General features: G+C 41.4%; 1 protein-coding gene across 1 annotated transcript in view; it reads left to right on the plus strand.

Moving 5' to 3' along the window:
- Positions 1–1,144: 1,144 nt before the first annotated feature.
- Positions 1,145–19,795, plus strand: part of crybg1a (crystallin beta-gamma domain containing 1a) — a 40,495-nt gene continuing 21,844 nt past the window's right edge. Inside the window, exons 1-2 of the mRNA XM_078289345.1 lie at positions 1,145–1,502; positions 16,313–16,451. Coding sequence (XP_078145471.1) covers positions 1,162–1,502; positions 16,313–16,451 — 480 coding nt within the window. The 5' untranslated portion in view covers positions 1,145–1,161. The remainder of the gene's footprint in view (positions 1,503–16,312; positions 16,452–19,795) is intronic.

A 19,795-nucleotide genomic window follows, 5' to 3' on the forward strand; every position in this document is an offset into this window, starting at 1 on the left:
GACAGACACAAACACACACACACACACACACACACAGTCTTACTTATGTCACTTTTGGGGTATTTACATAGACTTACATTCATTTCCTGGAGACTTACCCTAACCATAACCATAACCACTACTTGCCTAAACCTAACCCTAACCCTAACCTTAACCTAACCCTAACCTTAACCACTGACCTAAAAATCAGCTTTTTTACCAATTGGGGACATGGCTTTTGTCCCCAATTGTACAAGCCGTCCCCAATCAACTGGTCTTAAGTCTGGTGTGTGTCCCTGAAAGTGACTTAAGTCATACCCACACACACACACACACACACACACACACACACACACACACACACACACACACACGATTTACACAGTACAGTGTGCTGAGTGTTGAGAGATGAAGGCAACTGAGGTCTGTAGGTCCCAGAAGGTGAGGCTGAAAACTGAAGATTTTGCCTTCAAAATAAAAGCTTAAAATGTGTCACTCCTGGGGGAAAAGTATATTTTAGGGTGTACAGAGTAACAAAACTCATATCAAAATATTGTAGATGTTTTTGTTTTAAAACAGCATATATCAATAGCCATATAGGCCTATGTGAAAAAAGATTAATCTCAATTCTGAGAATAAACTCACAATAATAAAGAATTTTAGAATAAAGAATTGCGCGCTCACACACACACACACACACACACACACACACACACGCACATTCTGAGATTAAAGTCAGAATTCTGAGGAAAAAAAACTGAATTCTGAGTCAGAATTCTGAGATTAATCTCAGAACTCAAATAATCTTTTCACATGTGGCCCTAATCCGCTTCCGTAGCATTTACTAGCCTAGATTCCACCTTGAATGCATTTTTTATTTTCATTTCTGTACTGTGTATTAAGACAAAAAAGTTGAAACGCACGGCAATATGGATTTTATTTTGAAGGTTATAGAGCGGAGGTTCAGTTTTTTACACTAGCTAGCTTGACACTGGTGCACCTTGTTTGCCTCACCTGGTGGTGCGCGGTCGGTATAGGCAAGTCAGCGTAGGCTACCTGCAACCCGCTCTGCAGGTTATCCTAGTGAATCACTCCCACAGCAGTTTATAAGTAGGACGACTTTCCTCATGGTGTCATTTTCCTATTTCTTAAAGAATTGCTTGTTTTTGCCATTAGGACACCATGAGCAAGTCCAGCACGCTGAAAGTCAAAAACTTGTTTAAAGTCAAATCCCCGGACAAGGAGAACAAGGAGCTGAAACGGTCACACAGAGATGGAGCACCCAGCAGCCCCACGGACAAGTCGGCCACCTTACCGGCGAGCCCCGGTGCCCTCAGCCCCGGTGCCTTCAGCCCCCCGGAGCACGCCACACTGCCCGGTGATGTTGTACCCACTTCCCCGAAAGAGAAGAAAGCAAAGCGGCTGTTGTCCTTCAAGCTGAAAAGGAAGAAGTCCAAGCGCAAAGACGGAGGCGAGCTGGACTTCCACGAGACGGATGAACTGGGCAGCTTCAACAGCCACATGTAAGATGCAATATTAAAAGTGCAACCTGTTTTTTCATTTGAGTGTTTTGGGAGTGTTTGTCTTACATGTTTATTAACCCACAAAGCTTAGTTCATATGGTCCCAATTCAGATAGATAGATAGATAGATAGATAGATAGATAGATAGATAGATAGATAGATAGATAGTTAATATAACTATATGAATCTGACAATACATTTCAGGGGGATACTATAACACAGCAAAACTAGAAGTCCCTGTAGGAATACTATAGGGATATTATAGTGATATCATAAGTGATAAAAAAAAAACCCAACATAAAGTATTATATGGCTGCTATAAACTCACCATTGAGTACCACAAACACACTAAAAGTCCCTATAAGATTATTGAAAGAACATTATAGTGTTTTTTGTCCAGATAGATAGATAGATAGATAGAAAGATAGATAGATAGATAGATAGATAGATAGATAGATAGATAGATGCCAACTGACATTCCAGCTATACTATTTCTTACACCACTTTCTTATTTGTGATAATGGCAAAACTGTAATAGACCACCGCCAAAATAAGCCACACACCCCCATCTGAGAAGATTTTTGTCATTAAATGTGATTTAGTATTAGATTATATGACATGTTTATACTGTAGGTAGGGTGACACCAGTGTAAAGAGTGCAACCTCTGATCAAAACATCCTTATACATTCCCTCATGTTTAAGTAGTGATAGTGAGGCTATTCCTCATTTTGCTCAGGACCCTCTGGACCATCCCCAAGGACCCCTGACGGTCCCCGAACCCCACTTTGAGAACTACTGTACTAGACTATTCTTCACAAGCTGATTGACTGGAGGAAAGCATTGAAGAGTGATATATTGAGTGCCGTGATGAGTAGAAACCACTGGTGGAGTGACTGTTTCCCCCCCTGGCACGTTTTGAAAACTAACTAGTGCGGTGTTGAGTTCCTGCTGAGCTAGTTTAGTCACGCTGCGCTTTTGTTCACTCAAGTTTGAAAAAAGTACAGAGAGATAGAGAGATAGAGAGACAGAGAGACGTGATAATGCGTCAAATGCAGCATGAATCAGGAGGCAGTTTTTAGAGAAAGGAGTGGAATAGGACTGTTGTCACTGTTGTTATAGATGGGTTTCAGGAATTAGAGCGTGAGAAGTTGTTATTTCTGCTGTTTTGCAGTCGAGATGTTTGGTTTTGGATAGTATCCATATCTTATTTATGCAAGCAAATGCAAATTGACGGTTTGAATCCTAGGCCGTCTGGGAAAATGTGGATGTGGGAAGTGAATGAGAAATGCTCTCTCCACTCTGAACAGCTCCTGTTGAGGTGCCCTTGAGCGAGATTCCCCCCCACCCCACACACACACCCCTCATCCCGCTCAGCGGCCAACAGTACAAGACTGTTCTTGCGCTGGGAAGCTCCTAGGTGTGAATGTGGGGAACTGGGTGAACGTGAAGCAATGTGAATTTGCTGAAAAAGGATACACATGGGAAACTAATCTTCCCAGGATAAATGAAAGGTTAAAAAATAAACCACTTAACCTCCAGTGGTCACAGTGATGCCAGAGATATTTATAGTTCTTTTGGTTGAACTGACGTAGATGCTCCCCCGCTGACTTTTAGTGTAACAAACCATGCAAATATGCATTTACATTCATATCTTTCTGTTTTCCAACACCCTTGTTGATGGGTTAGAATGAACTGCCTCTACAGCATGACTCAGGTTTGATTGTCGACAATGTAACATGTTAGGTTAACCTATATTGACAGATCACATGCCTTGGTGATTTGAGCAAAGCAAGCCTTACATAACATTTGACTGCTGAGATGAAAAACCTGCCGTGCAGGTCGGACACATTTCACCGTTCAGTCCAATTAGATCGGGTTCAGATCGACTTGATGTTGTGTCTGATCGCTGACCTAAAACTGGATAAACATGACTAACACAGCAGAGAGACCTGTGACACCACACACTTCTGTAAATACATAATGATGACGTTAGAGACACGCACTCAAGCAGGCTCATTATCATAGATATGCACATCAGATGTACTTGCTTACTTTCTCACTCCCTTATTCACTCGCTCATTCACACAATCAGCAAACAGCGTACATAACATCACCCAACACAAGGAGGAGGGGGAGAAAAAGAGAGAGGGCACAGAGGTGAATACCAGTGTCACTGCTGAGATTAGTCTGTCAGACCTCAGGCCTGAAACGGATTACCATAAGTTTACTAAACATATATTTACCTAAATCACTTTCTGTATAAATTTGTTTCAACATTTGAACTTTAGTGTCAACAGTGAGGTGTCCCATCCCCCACTGAAGGTGTATCATGTCTTATTGACGAAGTAAAGGGAAGAAATCACCCTCTGAGTCACATGTCACTGATGTACCTTGAAGCCTTAGATTTGCTGGTATCTCATAATCATTGTGTAGTATTGAGATTTGCTTATATCACATTCCCTTGATTTCATGCCTCTGCCAAAATTTAAATAAATGATTCACTCATTTGCATATATCGATTTTGTGTGAATTGACGAGACGACTTGCTATTAAAATCATCTTTCTGTCTCAGTTAGATAGTTCTGTCCAATGCGCATGCTAACGCTTTAGCAGACAGTATGTTAAGTAATCGTAACTGCCATTATCCTAAAAGTGAGAAGATGAGAACTTGTCACAGCTAAGGCTGGATGGTTAGTTATTTTTAATGACACATAAACCTGCCAGGCTTGTTCAGGGGACTAATAAAATAGACAAAACAAGAATGCACGCTCAACGGCAGAAGATCTCTCTATCCAAGCATATTTGTTTTGTTTACACAGGAAGTAAGCAAAATTAGCCAGACCGCTAAAGTTTTTGCGCTGCTAATTTGTAATGGACTTCACTAATGATGAAAAACTGAGATTTTGTTTTCAGAACTTATGAATCTACACGCCATAGAATAAAAACCAACACCAACTTTGCATTACTAAAAGGTCTATCTTCACACTTTTGATAGCCTAATCGCCTACGACTACTTAGCATACTGTATGCTAAAGTGTTAGCATGCACACCAGACAGAACTATCTATTGGAGACACAGAGATGATTTTGGGGCCAACTCTCGCCAATTTTTATATCATAATTTTGAAGTAATCATCAATGGCGCTCTCCAGAATGAATGCTTTGGTATTGGTCCTCAGATACTGGGTAAGGTGGCTAATATGGCCCAAACTCATAGGCTCAACCTAGAACAGGAAAACAGTGCCACTCTTAACATCACTGCAGACTTATTTCTATTTCTATTTTTGACCAAATGTCAGTTTGCAAGCGATGTTGTGCAGCAGTGTGTCGATGCTATTTGAGATTTAATGTGTTCTTGGCCTTTGGACTTCTTTATGGATGCGTTTCAAGAAATGGACAAGCTTGTAGGATTCTGGACTAAGACTTCAAGACATTAAACCCCTGTGTCTGGTCTACATAGGCCTGCTGAGTCAGTTTACACAGGGACAAGCAAACATCCACACCTGGACCATTACAGCCTATACATATGATAGCACAGATACCAACACACTGTATAACTTATCAGTATGTGTAAAGGCTATTTTGCAAGATCACTGTAGTTTCAGGCATGTTTGGTTTCTGTATTCACAATGGTAGAAGTGAGTTATGGTGCGATGCTTTTGTATTTCCAGGCCTGTGACTTGCAGGAATTTGAGCAGTATGCTACTTGAAAACCTGCATGTACAGAGGGAGCAGGGAAACTAGGACAGCCTGTTCAAATTCACTGATAGCAAGAAAAAGTATCAACTTAGGGCCTGCTAAAAGGTTCAGTGTGTGAGTTTGCAGATTCCGTTTGAGCGTTTGTGTGTGAGGACACATGCTTGGGCCTATCTGCAGTACATGACTGTTTTGTTGGGTTTCCTTGTGTTTCATTTTGTTTGCACACCGTTTGAATCATTTCGTTTTGGGATTGATTAGTTAGATCTAGGTAGGCTCATTCTCTGTAAAGTCCTTTGAGACAGGCTTAGTGCTGAAGGGCTGTGTAAATATACTTGACTTGACTTGACTGCAACAATGTTAAGTCTGTAACTGTTTCAATTTCATTGGACATTTTAAACCAAAGTAGCATGTAAGCTATAACAAACGGAGCGGTAATTGTAAGTTTAGGCACTGCTCCAAAGAAAGATGCCTTTTTTTTCCACACTCAGCCCGAATTTAACCGACAGATAATCCTGTCACACCCTTCAGCAGAGGCTGAGGACTGCTGCTCTTGTGATATCCAGACGATCCCTAAGGTGAGGGTGTGGAGGCCAAAATGAACGAGTCACATTTTTGTGCAACACCTGTGGTCTCCCTTAACGATGCAGCAAATTAAGGATCCTTAATGCAATAACTCATACCTGGGTTTCTGACTGATTCACACGTGTTTATGAATATGATGTTTGTGACTCATTTCCTTGTGGTACAATAGGTGTGTACATGATAGACAAGTTTCACAAACATGGCTAAGCCTAGTTGCAGACTACCATACTTTCTTTTCCAAAGGAGATTTCTTTCTTTTTTGTTTTCAACGAGGCTTAATCCATGTCTCTGCAACCAGCCAAGTTTAAAGAATAATATGCTTTCTGAGGGAAAACATGTCTGCTCATGGAGGCTTTCAGAAGTTGGTATTCTCAAATAAACAAGAAAAGGCAATCTTAGGACTGTTTTTTATGAAACAAATTGCAACTGCAGTATATCCTACTGTATTTTGTTATGGTAGTCTTAACGTTTTTTCTCAGTTTTCTCTCCATTTTCAATTAGGCCTATGGTTATTTATTACGTATGCAAATTAATTTATTCTGGGTTGGTTTTGTTTTTTAAGTTGCTATATTGTCAACGGACAAATTCATAGAGATTCCTTTCCTGTGTGTATATGCATACGAGGATGTCAGGTAAACAACAACATGTTGTTAATAAGTGAACAGTATTTCAAGTGGTAATTGTTATTGAGAGTGTGTTCACACCAAGCATCTTTGGAGTGGTTTCTTTGAACTTTGAGCGTTTACTCTTTTGGTTAGTTTGGGAAGGTGAGAACAATGGCATTCAAACTCGGGTGGCCGCCTGAAAATGTGGGGTTTGGTCCTCTTCCAAGGGAACGGCAGTGTGGGTGTAAAGAGTGAGAACATAATCATACCAACTACAGGAAATCAGCCTAAAACGCAGGGTGTTATGGGTATAAAGATCTGATAGCCAGCAGTTCCTCATGCTTGCAAAGCCTAGCGTGACAAAATGAACCTAGGACACGCGCAGTCTTGGCTGACGCTCATAACCTGAGCGTCAGTCCTGGCAGGACGACGGGTCACCAAAACTCTGTCCAATAAACAAGCTACTTGTGAGTGAATTGGGCAGTGTGAACCTAAATTAACCAAATAGAAAAATGCAACAAAGTCAACTTTTTCAGTCTGGTTCAGACAAAACTGTAAAATACCTGATGATCTTCATGTTAAATTATTCTGTTGACGGCCTAAAACTTGCTGTTAGCCTGTATTCCATCTGTGTCACGATGCAGGGTGTTGTGGTGTGATGTTGATGATGAATCTAGATATACTAAATACATATATAATCACAGCTTCTTATCACAGTAGCATCCATGTAGAAGTGACAAAGGATTCATTGCTGGGCAGCTTGCTTGGAGAAACCACAACAATAAACATAACTAGCGACAGCCAAATCCTCCCGACAGGCACAGTCGAATTTTGAGGCTCAAACTGTCTTTGATGTCAGCTGGCTCCAGTGAAAGTGTGTGTGTACAATATAGACTGAAAAACAGTTAGCTGGCTGACTGGTAATGCTGCTGCCTGATGCTATATATACATACCTGTTCACACCTGTTCATTTCACACATAGATACACACACAGAAGTGACAAGGTCTGGATAGGCGTAGACTCTATGCCGCTGCCGTTCCTAGACCAAGCCTGTACATATTGTACATGGACACACACTGAATGTTACATGAATAAAACTTATTCAGTCGTTCGCTGTTCTTCAAGTTGCAACACATCTCCTTTTCCCAAAGAAATCTTCGGTCGTGCTCCAGTTCATCCCCCTACCTGTTTCTTGCACTCATTGAGTCATTCTGCAGGAATGCACTTAGCTAGCAAAGCTTTGACAAGTAGCGCTTTGGTGCAGATCAGAAGATAAGGTGTTGATTCACCGTTCAGGCTATGGCAACCAAAACAGCAACATCGGCAAAAACTGTAACCTTTAGGCTCCTTTAACAGGCAATTCCCCACCTATTCCTGAAGTGGGACACATGTCTTTCTAAAATGGGCAATGATAACAGGGGAAAATAAGGGCTGACTGTCTAGATTTGTACCGACCTGGCTAGAGCGGATTTTTGGGGAAGGCGCAGTAAAGAAGGCATGTGCTGTAGGGAGGATTGGGAGAGAAAACAAAACTCGTCGCCAAAAAATTCACTCACATGTGAAGCATGTCGCTCCAGGGAATGGGTTGTGAAATGTGGAGCGCAGGTTTTAACCGTCGAGGAGAACTTGTTTGAAACTTCTTCAGAGACGTTGTGGGTAGGGAGGCGGTTGTTTCTTTCCCACAGGGACCGGGGGAGCTGAGTAGTAGGGTGTACCATACCACCAAGGGTACTGTAACAACATGAGTTTTGGTTGTTCAAACAATACAAAGGCAAATAATTGGTGCAGTGTCTTGCGTCTGCGGTTCTGTACATCCAAATGATGCTGTGAGAGTTATGTTCTGTTGTGATTCATTACCACGTATACAACCATTTATTACCAATATTTAACCAACATACCAACAAAGTGTCTATGGCCCTTACTCCACCCCACACAGTGATTGACGGCTGCACTAAAGCACGATCTTGTCCTTATATGTCTCCTCCCTCCTGTTTGTTTTCAGCTGACAGATCCGTCTGCAGCTCCAGATGAAAAGGAGGCTTAAAGGCATTCAGGCCATGCCTGGTTTCTAATCACTGACTTAGCTTAATTGCGTGACCAAAAACAGCCTGAGGTATTTTACACCCTGCCAAGGCCTCTGCTACAGTAGCTTTTTAATAACATGATACGAGTTTGGTGTTTACAGTAGGATAAAGTTCACAGTAACTTAGATAATCAAACTCCCAAAGATAGGTGTAATTAATCTTATTGGCCTCTTTTGGCCTTGCCAGACGACTGGGGGGGTGTCCCCATGTGGGAAAATATTTTGACCTGCGCAACCAAGACGCCATTTTGAGATTAGACTGGTTTGTTTCGAAAAAGAGGACAACTTCGCCTATCTGGCAGTTCTTTGGACCCAACGCAACTTTCTGTATTTCTGTAAAAGAGTTGCTTTCATATGTGAACACTACTCACAACACAAATACAACAGAGGAAAGATCATGAACACACTTGCTCCGAAGAAATGCAAAGTAAACAACAGACATTCTATCAATGCTTTTCTGTCATTGCTTTTTTGTTTTTGTGACTGAACACTACTACACTTACTAGTTTTGTAGGATGGACCCATGCCGTGATTAGGAAACTGACATCACCATGATTCATATTGTTTGTGGACTTTTAGAAGTCATTGAAAGGGGATTGTTGTTGCAAAAACATTGATCATAAAATGGAGCATACTGATTGAATTGTGAGATTTCACACTTTCAAACGGTATATTGCATGGCCAAATTGCATGCTTGACAAATTCACTGAAAATTTCACCTTAAAAAATTTAATGAATGTGACTAACACCCCTTCCGGCTCGTATGCCTGTATATGGGCCAGTGCCTGTTTAAATTGGCAAGGCAAAAAACAAAAACAAAAAACAAAATCCAATCACCCAACCAGTCCCTAAGAATCAAAGAGCAAAGGCTTCTTTCTAGACTCGCCAATTTGCACCGACGTTCAGCAATCAGCAATCAATCAGGCAGATACCAGTTTCTCCACCGACAGTAGCCTCAATAGACTAGAATGCAATGTAGCCACAAGACATGGTGTGTTTTGAGCAAGGAGCACGACACTTTTTCTTGACTGGAAAAACTCGCTCTCTTGCTTTTACAATAATAATAGCTGTTGCTATTATTATTGCTCTGTCACTGTAGGAAATGTAGGAAATCACTGGTTTAGGGAAGTGGGTGCACCAAAAAAAGTAAATTACAACCCTTTACAACACAAAATAACTCCTGGAATGCATTGAACATCACAGATTGATGTTATTCTTCTTTGAACGGAAGGATCGCTGTCTGAGGGTAGGATGCATTTCTGGCCAATTGAAAGAGTGTCATCCAGTTTCACTTGAGTTGTGTTCAGTGTGTGTACAAGTGTTTACTATCTATGACAATGCCAAGTATGGTTATAAATCTCTTACCACATCACCAAACCTGTCTGCAGTGTTTTACTACATTGAAAGGAAGCCGAAGTGAATGTGGTCCGCTCACTTTTTGTCTAAGCACATTTTTCTACTTAGGCTTTGGAAGGGTGAAAATCAAAATATGTGTATTCAAGTTGAAAAGTGAAGTTGAAAAGTGAAATGTTTGAGGTGGTGTGATTTGCTGTTTATTGGGTTGAGATGGTGGAATATTAAAAAGTGCTGTACAAGTGCTGCAGGGAAGTAGCTTTTAAAACCCAGTGGGATTTGTCCCTGGTTAGAGATTGCTTGCGTGCTGCTATTTGGTGAACGAGGTCCAACTGGAACAAATGAATGTTACCTGATCACTTGGATCAGTCTTCATTTAAAACCGGTCAGTCCACTGACCTAGCTGGATTCCAATAATAATCAGTATTTTGACATGTGGCTCCTGTATGTATAGCTGTATGTATAAAGATAGAATGGAGAGCCTCTATTCCCATTTGGTGAGATTCTGCTACTACTACTAGTACTTCTACAACAACTACTTCTACAACTCCTGACTCTCTGAAACAAATCTACAACCACAACAACTACTACTACTTTACTACTAAATGTATGGTCGCTTCTCACAAGCTTATCGATTATGTTTTACTACCATCCAGGCAAAGCAGACTACTTTCCCAGCTGATGTCTTCATATCTTGCTTTGGTGTGTGTGGGCTGGTACTTATGAAGGGTAGATAAGCCATCATAAATTATGACCTTGCATAATCAATTGACTGGAGAAATTTTAACTTGGTAATGAGTGAAAGAGTGGTAGTTTTGTTTTGTTTGATATGTGTGTGTGCGTGTGTGCAAGTGTGCACTTCTTCATTTGTGCATGTAGACTTGTTGGTTTTTCATTTGTTGGTTTAATTATGGCATGAGCTGTATCCTGCTGGCTCCATAACCTGCTGAGTTTGTTTGATTTATTGTTTGACTAAGTCATTCAAGCTATGCATGTTTGATGGTTTTGATAGCTGTATGCCTTTATTCTGTGGAAAAGGGTATTTCCACAAACTACATCACTCTGCAGCTGTTGAATAATGTTATCATGCGTGTAGGCGTATCTATGTATATGTGCGTACTTGTGTTTGCGTGTTGTCTGCATGGCCATTTCTCTTCATGTCCACCATCGCTGTTTTCATGCTGAATACATTTTGGTGTGTTACGGCCGGGCATGCATTGCACACTGACTGAGAGTCGAGACTGCAGGGTGTTAACTCCAGCATAAACACCTCACTGTTGCTCTTTTGTGTTGCAGCAGGCTCTCAAACACAGCCGTTAAAATCAAGGTGAGGGTAGTGCAGCAAACACAGGCAGGCAGCACTAAAGTAAACATGACCTGGCGTCGGCCCTGAAACGCACATACATCTTATTGTATGTGTGTGTGGATATCAAACACATAAGTGCACATACAACACACACACAAGCACACACGCATGCTTTCTCACACACAGGCTGATATGCACACAAACGTCGCGTGGGTGCACACACACACACACACACAAACACACCCCAAGAACTTTGAAAAGGAGTGGTACAGTCCAATTGGGACTATGCAAACACTGTGGGCCGACTCAAGTTTTTCCCTGTTAAAGAAAGCTCTCATTGTCAAAGGATTTTGCTAAATATTGTAGTACGTCATCATTATTGCAACACACTGAGCGCAGAAGCCAGCTTTAAGAAGAAATATGCTCTCTTCTTCCCTTACCTCGCTATTGAAGTTGTGCTCTTCAAACTTCTCCACTCGCTTTGCATTTCTATTAAAAAATACCTATGGCAAGAATGAATAATGCATTTTGCATTTGTAAGAAATTACTATCTTTGCACACTCTGTAGACTTGTTTTATATATGCAGAACATGTAGGAAAAATGTAAAACTTCTCTCATCCTGTCACCATATTGCATTACATTTCCTGCACAAATCCATCTTGTAGCTTGACAGTTGCATTAACATGAGAAAAAGAAATAGATGGACAGAGGAGCGAGAGAGGGAGAGAGAAGATGGACGTTGCTATAGATGTGTTTTTCTCCTCTCCTTCCAAAGTCAACATGTCAGGATTATGAGCTGCCATCAGGTAACATTGTCGACCCTTGTACTTGTTGTGGTGACATCATAGCTGCCTCTCTACCCCAGGGTGATTGCAACAATGGCACTTTCACCATCAGGCAAGTTGGAGCACGCATGCAGTTGCCTCTATAAGCGCAGTTGTTTATGTAGTTTGGTTTTAGTTTTTGAAAAGATGCACCGAGTCTGCAGTTGAAACATGGGGGAAAATGCATTAAAGCATTCACAAACATGATGGGGTTGTTTCCACTGCACCCCATCGTATCCAGTTGTTAATGGCCAGATGCTGTATTTCCACATACAAGGCCTGAGCTGTGGTCCAAGTGGAAGTATAGTGGCTGCATCCTACTGGTTGATCCAGACCCACCCAGCATCTGGCAAACATTCGGCCCCACAGTAGTTTTTCCAGGCACTCCCAAATGCCCAGTGGCTTTTACAAATAACAGCTGCTTTGGATTTGTAGTGTGCAGCTACACTAGAGCCGATTTTTGCAACGTCATTAGCATTTCAGATCATTGCATTGGTTTGTTTTATTAATGCATTGATGTGTTGAGTACAGTTGGCTCATGTTAGTCCCTCAGCACTTTCAATAGAGTGCTGATGTTTTTGGCAAGGGGGCCCAACCTTTTTTACGCAACATTGATATACTTTTTCCTATTGTGTCGACCATAGACATAAAGCCTCTACTTAGGCCGCATTGTACCTCAGCTTATTGACCGACTGCCAGTTTCCTTGACCCTGGAGTTAGCTTGACCCTGGAGTTTCCTTGACCCTGGAGTTAGCTTGACCCTGGAGTTAGCCCTTACATTGGGCAGCAGTCCAGCAAAGCCCAGTCACATTCTGTATATCACACCCTGCTCTGATTGTGTGCCGCAGTCAAATCCAGTGCCCTTCCAAAGTGTGCTCTCTGACTTTTCCTTATATTAGAACAAGCTATCTTCCGTCAACAGCCACCAGTGAGTCATAATGCCCCTCATAAGCCCCAACAGTGGATGAGTCAGTTGTTGAATCCCATCCATCCCTTGTTCCAGGTTATGCAGTAGCTACAGGTTTGCCTAGCTGCCTGAAATCTATTTGTTTTGTTTGTCTCTATGTTCCTGCGCAGTGAGGGATGTGCCTATATTGATAACCTACATTAACTTGCCACCGGCATGATGTGTTGCCAAGCTGTAGGCTGGCTGAGGCGCTGAAGTGGATTAAGTTCATGGAGGTTTGTTCATCTTCCTTCTCAGTCTCAAAGTGGGATTGTTTGCTAGCTGCCTTTTAAAGGATTAGATAAGGTGTGCAAAGGGTAAAGTTTTAAGAATAGCCAACCAACTCAACTTTGCTCAACCTTCCTTTGTTCAAGTTTGTCACACCTTCCACTTTTCCATTTGCATAGTATGTGAAAACAACACTTCTCTTCTAGACGTTATAAGCTTATAGCTCCAGCAATCTTTTAGCAATGACATCAGTTGCCAGGGAGTATCAAAGACACGCACACAGCAAACACTCAATTGTGCACTTACAACAGCACAGCTTTTCTCTGTGGCGCAACAGAGAAGAGGCTCCAGACGAGTTGGAGCTGGTCTGTGCCTGCATGTCGACACGGTGCTGTGGAGACAGATTTCACTCAACAAGGTTAAGGGTACAGGCTCAAGGATTGACTTTTCTTAACACAGGAAAGGTCACTTTTTCCCCTCATAAAGAGCTTTCACTGATTTGAAGATGGCACCTGGCCTTCAGCCTTGCAGATGTTCAAACCATAGGTACAAACTTACCCTTAAAGTTAAGGGTTAAGGTCAAGGCTTGCCTACTCCAAACCCCATAGGCCTTCTCAATAGCTCACTATTTTTTTCATTTGTGTGCATGCATGTGTGTTATTTTATTTTTTAGCTATTAACGCCTAAATAGAGCTTTACAAAACAAAGCATAGGCTGCTCCACATTGTATTGGTACATTGGTAAAGGAAAAATCCACCCTAAAGCACACTATTAAAAATCAGCTATTGGCCATGTAACTTGCATTTCTGGTCCCATTTATTTGTTTGGTGGTGTATGTTTCTTAGTCCCATGGATAACAGGCCAAACATAGATGCAATGTCACGTTGACATATTTCCAGTGCAAAGCTTCTAAGAAGAAACTATCTAAAATATCAACAGTAAACATTGGTTTGGTTTTGGTGTCAGTTCAGCAATCATACATAGACAAAATCCATTGTAGAAGAGACAGAGACCATTTCTTCCCCAACAGTAGCCTCAGTAGACCAGAATGCAATGCAGCCACAAGACATACTGTGTTTTGGACGCGTAGGAAATGTAGGAAATCACTAACTGAAGTAGAAGTAGACAAGGCAGGTTGAGGGAAAGAGGGTACACCAAGAAGGTAAACATCACTATCACAAATTGATGATATATAACAGTGTAACTGTATCTTAGGGGGGAGGTTTCCTTTAAGGGCAGATAGCCAAAACAATTTGCCACACCAAAGACAATAACTTCTGAAATACATTTTGTAGAGCACAAATAATAAGGAAACAGAATGTCCTAATAGATAAAAGTGTACCAATGAACAAATCATATTTTATTTACCTGTCTTTATTAATTCATTTTTATGATGTTTAATTAGTTCTACCTAAGAGCAAGATCAGAATGATAAGCCTATTTTAGCAAACAGCAACTTAAACACAGGGGAAGAATCATAATATTAGGTCAGGCGTGGTTCATCCCACAGCTCAGCCTTGCACAAAGAATGTAAATATTGTAGAACATCTGATAGGACTCTAGACACTCCTCAATCCATCCACTGTTTGCAAGCACAGTATAACTCTGGGGAATGGGGACAGTTCCTAATCAAAACCATCCAAGGACAGGCCCATATCATCCTAACTCTGACTTCATCTCGTGTTCTTAGATTGGAGGCTCCTTATCACAGCTACACTCTTCTATACCCACTCTTGTCTGTATTCTCAGTATAACAGAATAATTTCACATGTAGTAAGTCTCTCCTTTATTCACCTAGTCTGTTCTTATACCAAACATCTGGTCCTAGTAGGTTATACACGCTTCATCAACATATCAGTCAGCATATTTGCCTAGGTCAATACAACAGTCAGTCATTAAAAATGCAGCCTGACTTCAAAGTCTTGGCACACTCTAAGGAGACCAAAGTACGCATAACAATAATTCCTGTTAAATAGCTTGACTTTGTGACTCATTATACCGAAGTCTGCCTACTCAGTCAGCATCACTGGAAAAGTGATCTACCACTGCCTCCTTGTGGGGAAACACAGTATTGCAAAGTCTCATGTCTTGGTTTAGTGATTGGGGTTAGGGCCAATGTATTGCCAAATGGGACAAAAGTGCCAACATTAAGTAACTTTCCTCTGCCTTCAGCATTGCAATTTATACTCTGTCTTGATGATTTCCAGTGGACTGGGTGCCCAAAATGGTCGCATTCCCTTTCGCCTACCTGACCCATCCCACAATGCAACACGCACGCAGTGTTGTTGAACTGACAAAAGCGAGTGCTGAAACCTGGATATGTTGCATGATGCATTATCACGGTGCAGTTAATGATATCAAACGGAGAGGCTGCCACGTTCCTGCACTTGATCCCTTTGTTGTGAATATAAACACTGAACCTGCAGCTCTGTGTCATATGACTTCACTCGCTACAGTACAGCATTCCTTAAAGTACAAATGTAGCGCACGTCTAGTGTTTGTTCTTGGTAGAAAGCTGTCTGCCATTCTGCTATGAAGGAGTCTTGATGCCAGGTTGGGTGTGTGATTTAATGCTCGGAGTCAGCTGAATAACTTTGGCTGCAGTGACGGAAAACCGGCCCTCCCGGAAATAGATGGGCCTCCTGATGTCGCACGCGTGTCCCAGAATGCTCGCTGGCACTCTAACTGAGCGGCACGTAGGCGTTACTCATGGTTTTGCCGCTGCGGGGTGAATGCTGTCTGACCAGCATTTTCTCCCTCCTCCGGTTGTTTTTACCGACCGAAAACAAAGACGGAGTGGAAAGTGTCAATGCACCTAAGAACAGCTAGAGGTGTCGGTGCACCTAGGAACAAAAACACACCCAGCCTCACACTGGAGCAGGAAGCGTTTGGGTTTTGAGGCTTTATTTGCATTTTGCTCATGAGGAACATGACAAAGAAACTATGTTAGATGCATGTACTTACTTTGATGTAAAATTGACAAATGAACAACTAAATTGAAAAAAAAAATATTTTCCAAGAGATGTCCATAAAGGCTTTGGCGCAGGTTTTGTTATGAGCGGTTTGGATATTGCATAACATAATAATAACATAACATTGAGATGGGAAACAAAGGCTGATGACATAACAGCCCCCCTTCCCCTTCTCTTCTCCCTCTCTCCATTTCCTGCCTCTCTCCACCAGGAGCTATGACCAGATGAGTGTGTCCACAGAGTGCAGTTTCCGGACAGAATCAGACTGGGACCCTCATGACACCGGCTCTGTGATCAGCATGGACATGGCTCAGCCGAACAGCCCCACCTCGCCCTCAAAATTCTTCAAGGTCAGTCTTCTTCACACCCAAAAGTGTGTTTTCACATTTATAATCAGCGCTGGGAAGGTTTCACTCAAAATGTGAGCTGTTATCGATTACTACCTGCTTATCATTGCAGTAGTAGTACTGTAGTTTCACAGTCTATATATTATGCAGTTGAACAATTTATTCCAATTTGCATACTTGTGAATTGAATAGTGTTGTTATTGTCAACAAGCATCACCCATTATTTTAATTCAATTTAAATGCCTTGTTCCTTTCAAATATGAGTAATGCAACAAGTAACCACCTATTTATATATATTTTTTAAAAGTGTCTGCAGCGTAATTGTGGTTGTTTTTATGTTAACTAGAAAGGTTTACAGCATCTACTTCTTTTAATCAGATTGCTGATTGCTTGAAATAGCTTTTAAGGATGATTCATTTTATCAAAATCAAGCAATGAATTAGTACAAAGTCCATCCGTCCGAAGATGTCCTCTGCATGGTTAAATAGCAAAATAAAGGGGACAATTAATCAGTTAGTGGTGCAACGCCTTCAACTCTTGTGGCTCTTATGACTCAGTGCCTCACTGAGGTTCGATCAATTCGTGAGAGCAGGGAACTTTATTTGTCATGTTAAAGCGCTCACTGTCCCCCCTTTCACATTTCCATATTGCCACTGTTGGGTGAAAACCTTGTATCTCAAAAACTTTGCAGGAGCTGAGAAAAGCAGCCTTGTTTTTAGCTTGACCACCATGCATTTTGAATTTATCCAATGGGGTTGGACAGGGTTTTATAAGCTCAAGGATGGTAGAATTTTCTCAACCCATAGAGGAACCATGTAATCCTTCAATAGAAGTGGAAACATGGAACTGACTAAAACTGGAATTACGAGGTTTCCGCATGACAACAGTGATATGTTCTCAATCATTCAGGGCGTTGTATTTAGTATTTGTGACTATTTAATGCTCTTTCCCAGTTAGCAATGAGAGAACCACTAGACTCTACCTGTACTAGAACTAGAACTTTGAAAATCCTCCTGGGTGCTGCCACTGGGTGCTACCTCTCCTTTCCAGTTCATTCCCTGTGGAGCTGCACAGCTGCGTGACATCACAGATTCAGACTTGAACCATTTCAAGCTGTTCTCTCTCATTTCTGCCTGTAGGGGACAGTGGTGAACGCTCACTGATACAGACTAAACCGACTTAGAAATAACATATTTCTGGGCTGGAAGTCAGTAGTCTTCCCCTTTAAGATAAGTTGACACACATATCATGTGGATGATTTAATGTGGGTAATTATCCTATGGGATCTAATTGTCCCTAGGCTGTTTTCCATAGACTCAAACTCGTCAAACCGGCTCTGCACGGTATTAGTGTAGGAGTTGGAAATAACAATCACCTTTCATATTTGTTATGAAAAGTTATGAAATTTCAGGAATCAAGCAGGTCATATTTAGAGTGTATACCAATGAGTCTGACTTTTATCTTTCATAATGAGAAACTGAGAGATGAAAAAGCATAACCCCCTTTTGTTTACTCAGTCTGAAAGCTCCAGTACACCACAGTATTTGATTATAATTAACATTATTTTGTGTACGAGTGTGTACTCCTCTGTGTGAGGTTTCGTGCCTGTGATCTTTGTTATCATCTGAGGCTGACAGATAAGGAAGTGGACCGTAATACACACAGATATGGTACTGTATCTCCACCTACCTGACAATGTCACCTGTGAGTAACTACTAGGGAAATGCTTAGTGGATAGCTTGTGCTAGTAGCTTTATGCACACAGGAACAGTAGGTAGTCATTCAAGGTTGTAACATCTACTGGACACAAGAAATATAGTTTATGCTCTTTGTTTATTTCCTTTCTGTCGTTTCAACACCGTGGGATTGTGATTGAATCGAAACATCTCGGAGGTATGACAGTTTTGACAATATATCACCGCAGAAACAACAGTGGATCGACTTGTTTTTACCCGTTTTTGCTGTGTTCATTGAGTAGGGTCCTTGCATTTCTGTCTGTTTAGAAATGAACTGGAAAGCCCAGCCACAAGCTGTGTGTCTTTACCTGTTGTTTGCTCAGTGGAATTATGTGGCTGTTGGAAAACAAAGGAATGAAGTGTGTTGAAACAGGATTTTATGGTGGAAAAACTGGCTGTTTGCAAAGTGTTCTGTGTAGGGAAACTGAAATACTCGTGTTTTACTGACAGAGCACCTGGGAAATAACCTCCTCCTTTGGCGATTGTGGATAAAGATAAATCAGATTGCACAAATTGGTCAAAGTAACAGTACTGATCTTACTCTTATAGTAATGTATCATGGCAATACCTTGGCTCCTTTTATTGTATAGTTCAAACATGAATGATCCGTTTATTGCTCTTATCTGACACAAGCTGTATCCCTCCTACCTAGGGGCACTGTAGATAATAAAAGCCTATTGATTTGCTCAGGTTTAGTATGAGGAAGGGTGGGGTTTTTCTTTGGCAGGTCCATCCACGCCCTTACTATTTCTCTGGATGGTGAATTCATGTGGGTTGTTTGCCATGTGAAAGCTCTTTCACAATATTTTTTTTCCACACTGCAGCTGTGATGCAAATGGAGTCATGCCCTCCAGTTAGACACTTTGTTCAGAAGCCGGGCCTCTTAACACTAGACACACACACAAGTAGATGCGGACGACGCTGCCCGTCTGTTTGTGAGAGGATTGACTGTTCGTTCGTTCAGAAGTAGGACACCGGTGTTTCACGCTTTCAACTTTATGAGCAGTTTTCGCGATCATCTAGTTTAAGGGTCAATCTACAAAACGTAAACATTAACTTCTTTCGCCTACTATTTTTTGCGGTCTATGTTAAATTGGATGTAGCACTCCAAAGGAATTCAACAAGTCAAAATGGTATGTAACTGTGTTTTTATGTCGTGATCTATAGTTCTTCTGTGACTACAGACAGCCACGGTTTGCGAGGTGTGTAACATGCAGACATAGTGTTTTCCTTTTCTTCTTTGTGTCAAGTGGATGGTTTTCCTATTGGGTGACTGCTTCCTTGCTGTCTGGGATGTTGAGTTAAAGTTTCCAGTCCCATTCTAAACTGTGGTTAAATTTGACTGGACAGAGTTAATACTGTAAATAGAGAACTTTGTTTGACCGTACAAGCAGAAAGACAAGTATTTGGAAACTGCTGTTGTTTAACATTGTACACCGCTCCAACATTCAGTAATACTATACTGTGTATACAGTGTTTGCCACCTGGACCCCTGGACCAAGTCTTTCCTGTTGGCCTTCATTCTCTTCTGTTCATGTGAATACCTGTGGTAACTGACTCTTGAGCTGGGCATCACTGAAATTTTATATCTCCATTCCACCGGTTCTCCAG

This window comes from Centroberyx gerrardi, chromosome 17, assembly GCF_048128805.1.
Source record: "Centroberyx gerrardi isolate f3 chromosome 17, fCenGer3.hap1.cur.20231027, whole genome shotgun sequence".
Taxonomy (NCBI): Eukaryota; Metazoa; Chordata; class Actinopteri; order Beryciformes; family Berycidae; genus Centroberyx; species Centroberyx gerrardi.